Source organism: Vigna umbellata, chromosome 4 (assembly GCF_029865625.1).
Source record: "Vigna umbellata cultivar VRB3 chromosome 4, Vumbellata_1.0, whole genome shotgun sequence".
NCBI classification, from domain to species: domain Eukaryota; kingdom Viridiplantae; phylum Streptophyta; class Magnoliopsida; order Fabales; family Fabaceae; genus Vigna; species Vigna umbellata.
In genome coordinates this window covers 39,602,132-39,608,812 of record NC_142168.1, presented here as the reverse complement: position 1 = coordinate 39,608,812, position 6,681 = coordinate 39,602,132, and the positions used below count along the sequence as shown (strand labels likewise).

At 34.8% G+C, this 6,681-nt stretch overlaps 1 protein-coding gene across 1 annotated transcript; it reads left to right on the top strand.

Moving 5' to 3' along the window:
- The first annotated feature begins 2,070 nt into the window (after positions 1-2,070).
- LOC148200152 (chaperone protein dnaJ 72-like) lies at positions 2,071-6,681 on the top strand. The gene is made up of 3 exons (XM_088111178.1): positions 2,071-2,681; positions 3,839-3,908; positions 6,368-6,681. Exons 1-3 carry the CDS (start codon positions 2,284-2,286, stop codon positions 6,443-6,445), a joined length of 546 nt encoding a protein of 181 aa, XP_087967304.1. The 5' UTR covers positions 2,071-2,283; the 3' UTR covers positions 6,446-6,681.

Below are 6,681 nucleotides of genomic sequence, written 5' to 3'. Positions count from 1 at the left end.
CTAACAAAAAAAGAATCAACTCATTTGGAGTTCGGTGGAGAAAGTTAAGAGTAAAACAACTAACAAAGGTTAGAGTTGACACGAATATGTAAAACATTAACTTTAAGGAATTAATTGTACCTAGATGTCCAAAAATTACAAATTAGTAGTTATTAGAAAGCTTTTTGAGTCTAATTTCTAATAAAAAAGAATCACGTTATCTTATACGTATATTTTTCCCTCTTGTTCACATATATATTACTTATTGAAATTTCCTTTTAAAATTTGTGCACTGTAACAACATTAGATGACATGTTTCTTAATTAAAAAAATAAAAAAATTTATTGTGACACTCCGAGAAGGGGTGTTACAACAATGGTCATGCACCTAACCTCAGTTGGAGAAAACTACCTAAATGGACATTTTTATTTGAAGAAATAAATGGCCTAACATCATCGTTGATGCAGGGAACATACCCAATAGCATTGAACTCACTCACTCATCTCAAAAAATGGAAAAATTAAACAAAAACAGAGCAAAAATCATCATGGGGAGTGTTGTTGTTCCAACTAGGGAGTTACGTTGAACTTTCTGTGCAATTGTCCCCCAAGTCTCTGGTAATCGATTACAAGACCCCTGTAATCAATTACGAGGGCATGACATGGGCACCAATAGTCATGGACTTCCCCTAACTTGGTGTAAACCACCTAAATGTGCATTTTTCTCAACAATTGAATGACTTATGTTGTTCATTGGTTAAGTAAACACCACCCATGACCAATAAACTCAATCATCCATCCGAAAATGTGGAAAAGGTCACCCAAAAACACAGACAAAATATATCAAAATTGAAATTTTATTCATATAATATCATATAAGTACATATTATCCAACATCTATAATAATAATAATCTTTTGTATACTAAAACCTGTACAATGCTCATACAATGAAAATCTCTACACATGTAATTAACATAAATTGAAAACCTATAATAATCCTAAGTCGTGCAGCACTTGTTCTCTTCGCACTTTCTCATGGTGCTACCAACCTTGACACATTGGGGGAGGTCAAAATCGCAAGACGGAGAGAAGGGGAAAATGGCTCCAACGAAAACAAAGAGAGCAGGGGGAAATGGCGGAAGAAAAGAGCGAGAACCATACTTATTGGACCAACTTCGCCGGCGATGGGGAGAGGAAGAGCGAGACGGAGAGAGAACTTTAGTGAAGAGACCCGTGAGAGCAATGGTAGAGGGAGAGTAAGAGCAATGGTAGTATTCGCCAGAGAAAAAAAGATGCAAAATACATAGGGTTTTCTCAACTGAAATCAAGAAACCATTTTTTCCTTCCTAAAATGTCCTCAACGACATATTATATCTTTTAAAAAAATTCAAAAATGACCAATCAATACGTGCCAAGTGGCATTGTAAAAAAGTTAGCAAAAGTTGGTTGTTTAAACAAACGTTTTCCGAATGATTTATGTCCTTTGATATATAAAAGATTTAACAACTATATTTATTATTTTTAAAATTTGAGATTCATATATATCATAATTTTATTAAAAAAATTTATCAAATTAAAAAGTTATATTTATTATTTTTAAAATTAAGATGTCTCACAGTTCCATACAGACGAATTCCAATTCCAAATTTGTATCTTAAAAACTAAAAAGGCTTAATATCCTATTTTGTCTCCAGTTTCGCTCGAAAATATCAAATTAGTCCATCTTTTAAAAAGTGCGTCAATTACGTCCTTACAATCCCTTCCGTTAAATTCGTACAAACGGCGTTAATTATTAAAGTAGAAGAGAAAAAAAAATAATTAAGACCGTTTATACGGATTTAACGAAAGGGATTTGATGATATAAATTTTATTAAATAAGAACGTAATTAAAGCACTTTTTAAAGGATGGACTAATTTGACATTTTTGAGATTTTTGAGCGAAATTAAGGACAAAATAGGATATTAAGCCAACTAAAAAATACTTAATCTTAAATTTAAATATTTAATTAGTTTAAATATTTAATGTTTATTATAAGCAAAAGACATAATTTAAACTTTAATAAAAACATTTTAAACTTGTACCTCTCAAAGAAAGCAGCGGGCACAACACGGCCACGATTCGTCATCCTTCAAGCCATGAATAACAAAATCCCCAATCTTCTAAACCGGAAGATCATCTTCCTGTACTTCCCCTTCGCCACTTCTAGGAGAAAATTCATACGAGAGAGGGGAGGAAAATTCCATAAACCCTAGTAGCAATCAACAAAAACCGAAACAAGCTCAATCCCAATTCGGTCCAGCGAAATGGATCACTACAAGGTTCTCGGCTTGCACCGAACCGCGACCAAGGAGGAAATCAAAACCGCTTTCAAGAAACTAGCGTTTCAGTTCCACCCGGACAAGCATTCTCAATCGCCGAGGGCCATTAGGGAAAATGCCACAATTCGATTCAAGCAGGTATCGGAGGCCTACGAGGTCCTTATGGATGACCGAAAGCGAGCCGACTACAATTTCCGGCGGAGCTCGGGCAACCACGGCGGAAACAACCACTATTCTCATTACAGCTACGGATACAGTAGGAGCGGGAGCAGGTACGACTACAAACCTGGGTCTGGTGCTGGTGGTGGCTTAGCTTCCAATTTTGAAATGGCTCTTCGAATTTTGACGGGGCGGTCTTCACTTCTCTATCTTGGCTTCGCAGGGTAATTCACTTTCCTTTATCTCATGATTTTGGTTGTTAATTGCTGTTTGTTCGAGTTAAAATTTGATGCTAGGAAGATCTACAAGATACAAGAGATTGTGTTTGTTAATTGATTCAGAATTTAATTGTTAAATATATTACCGTAACTTCTTACATGAGTAGGTTTTATGTAATTTTTTGGGTTTATTTATATATAATAGTTATCGGCTGATTAAGATTAACAGGCATGCGTGTCCATGTAAAAGCTTTTACATTACATATATCAACAAATTCACGAGATATATATATATATATATATATATATATATATATATATATATATATATATATATAATGGTTGTTTCAAGTTTAGATATTTTCATGCTTTTTATCTTTATATAATATATCAAGGTACATCTTGAAAATAACTCAATCTACTCTCCCTAATTTTATTTTTTATATACTATGCTTATCTTCATTACTTTAATTTTTCTTGTCATATGTAGTGACCTATACCTGGACATTTGATATTTAAATTTGAGATACATGATGATAGAAGAGCTTAAAAACTAGTTGTGTCTGGGTTATGTACCCAAACACCTGAGCTAACTATTAAGGATGTATAACCAAACACTCAAATTACTCCACTGAGTATCACATACTACTCAATGTGGAAGTTAAACACTCCATAATACCCAATTTACAATCATAGCACAGTCCTAGGTGGATTTCTCTCTAAGACACTTCAACTTCCCATTGGTTAGAACCCTCCACCGTCAGAACCTTTGTTGGTAGCCCTTTCTGAGACATGGGCAACCAACCTTGCTACCAATTGATAAATACTCAAGCACATGGGGAACCTACCGACAGAAGCTAACTGTTGAGGAGGGATAATCAAGCACTTACGTACTCCACCAAGTCGATGTGGTACTTAGGTACCTCATAATACTCAAGTTCCTATTAGTCTGAACATAAATGAGCTGTATCTAGATATATGCATGGTTGAGGATAGATAATGCAAAAGGATAAGGGATGTTGCACAAGTTCTAAATCAAATTTTCTTCTATCTCTACATGCTATCATCCTCCTTGTTTTTTTTCATTTGTGGATAACTATCAAGTGTTAAGAGACATTTAATATAAAAATATTTTCAATAACTTAATGTTAGTTCTCGCCCAGGGCTATATTATGTGGGATAGTTGTCATTGATGCAAGCCGAGAATCCTTATGGAGAATGCAAAATTCTGGGGTAAGATTTTAATTTTCTTAGCCATCTAATTTTGCTATACAATATCACAACTTAATCGTAGCCGTTATTTCATTTTTCTATCTTGGTTCGTTATGTAAGTTCTTATATTGTAATACATAATTGATCCATAAGCATGAACTTTTTCTTCATATTCAGTTATGATTTCTATTTTCAATGTCAAAAAATGTTTATTCAAGTAATAAATCCTGCGTAAAAGATGTAACTGACTCAAAGATACAAATTTATTTCTGGCACAAATTGCTATTGACTCATATACCACATATTATGGAACATAACGACAATCAAATGATTCAAAACTATGAAATCAAGAGTCATGACAGTAGATTTCTGGTGGAATGTGATAGAACACTTGAGGATGGACTGATACAGCAAGAAAAAAGTAGTGGAGAAGACCGTGTTAGTGTAAGACCCAAAGTCTAGAAGGGGGGAAAGAGAAGGAAGTATGGAGAGTTTGTTATGGAATAGTGTAAGGAGAGCTATCTCTCTAGAGAAGTCATAGACTTTGGAAAAGATAATATACCGTGTTGAGCCTTTGCTTGCTCATTTCACATATATTCAATAATACAATTTTCCATATACTATCTGATTCTTTTCTGTTTTTGAGTGATTTTTCCCAAATGTTTGCTCATTTCTACAAACTAACAAGCGGGTTGCTGGAAATCTATATTGGGTTGACACGAAAAAAATGGTGCAAGAATTTGTTAAGAAATGTGATATATGTCAAAGGAAAAAGTACGCACTGACATCTTCAGCTGAGCTCTTACAACTATTACCCATCCCTGACCGCGTTTGGGAAGACATTTCCCTTGACTCTATAATGCGGTTGCCCAAATCAAAGGGATTTGAAGCTGTTTTTGTGGTAGTAGACCGGTTGTTAAAGCATGTACATGTTATACCTCTCAAGCATCCGTGTATACAAGTGGTGGAAATATTTGCTAAGGAAATTGTGAGGCTCCATGGGGTGCCTAAATCAATTGAGTTATGGAGACCCCTTGTTTATGAGCTTATTTTGGCAAGAATTGTTTCGTTTACAAGGCAATGTATTGAAGATGAGTTCATATTATCGTCTCGAGACAGACCGGCAAACAGAATTATGAATAGGTGTATGGAGACTTACTTGATGTGTTTTGTAATGGAGCAACCTAAACACTAGGTGGATTGGATACCATGGGTTGAACTATGGGACAAAACCACTTTTCGTGTGAATACTGGAAAAACACCATTTGAAGTGGTATATGGGAGAGCACCTTCTCCTTTGGTTCGTTTTACAGAAGGAGAAACGTATGTGGAAGCTGTGGCAGCAAAATTAGTAGATCGAGATGAAGCTCTACGACAATTAAAATATCATTTGCTGCGTGCTAAACAGCAGATGAAGAAATATGCAGATAGGAAACACAAGGTAGGAGAGTGGATATTTGTAAAATTGTGACCACATAGGCAGCAGATGATGACATGTCGCATTAATCCGAAATTGCACCTCGTTATTATGGACCATTCCTAGTGCTGGCCAAGCCAAGGCGGGAGCTGTTTCTTACAAGTTGAAGTTACTTGAGACAGTTATTGTGCACTCAATATATTATGTATCACAACCAGTGGTATCAATATTGGATAATGGAAAATTTTGGGAGACCCAAAAATCCTGTATAAAATTATAATGGAAACTATAACAGGTTATGACGGAAACAAGGCAATCAAAAGAAATATAATACCACCTCATATAATTTTAATGCAAAAAGTAATGATATTATGTCTAGAAATTGAAATAATAACATATCAAAACATCACAAATTTGAAGTTCAAAACATTGTCTTCAATATTATCATCCAGTGGAGAACAACCCTTCTCCTGTTCCCCTTTGGAGAAACTCTTGTCAATGTTAAGTAATCTTTCAAACTCAAATTAGAGCTATCATGCAATTCATTTTGAACCCCAATTTGAAGCTTCTCTTTACCTTTCGATGTTTAGTTGGAGTTGCACCTGGACCTTTCTTAGAAGCTTGAGAAGATCCAATAACATACCACCACTTGATGGTTGCTTTCTTTTATCGATTGCTTGTCTCCTTGTATAGACTACGGGTTATCTAATACCCGTAGCTTCATAAACAGTTGCCCAATTAAGAGTGGGATCATCATAAGAGACCAACTCATTTCCCCACTCTTCATTTTGAATTCTATTTTGGCATGTGAGAGCCCAAGAAATTGGATGAATTGCATCTTCTGTCAACCTTGGGCATAAGATTGATTTTAATGGGCGGGGTATTAGTGAGTAGAAAATAAAAGAGTAGGAATTAAAAGAACTCAACCCATGAAGTAATTGCTTACGTGTATGAAACAAGTAACAATTTATTCTTGTAAATTTTATGTCATTTTTTAAGCTTCCATGTTAACATTAAGTGCAGAGATACTGAATTGTTCCTTGGCACTAAATTTTGTACTCAGAAATCTTTTGAAGAAGCCATGAAGTCCATTGAGAAAGCCAAAGCGTATAGAGAAGATAACATGAAGGAACGTCCTTGATTGAATTTTTCTGTTTCTCATTTTGTTTGTCACCCGAAAGCTTCTTCGTTTGTTGCAAAAAGAGTATTGAGAAGTGGGATTGTTAATCTGTCTGTTCCATTTGTCCTTTAATTGCTCTGAAATTTACTATGTAATTACTTGTTTAGCCTATGACTGATACTTTTTAACTTACAAAATTCTTGTACATAGAGCATTACAGTAGTATATACATAGTGCTTGATACTTTAGCATGTTTA

Excerpts from the sequence above, each read along its gene's own strand:
- LOC148200152 (XM_088111178.1), top strand. The coding sequence starts at position 2,284 with ATGGATCACTACAAGGTTCTCGGCTTGCACCGAACCGCGACCAAGGAG. Across the intron at positions 2,682-3,838 it reads CTCTATCTTGGCTTCGCAGG|GGCTATATTATGTGGGATAG; the intron begins GTAATTCACTTT and ends GTTCTCGCCCAG. Across the intron at positions 3,909-6,367 it reads GGAGAATGCAAAATTCTGGG|AAATCTTTTGAAGAAGCCAT; the intron begins GTAAGATTTTAA and ends TTTTGTACTCAG.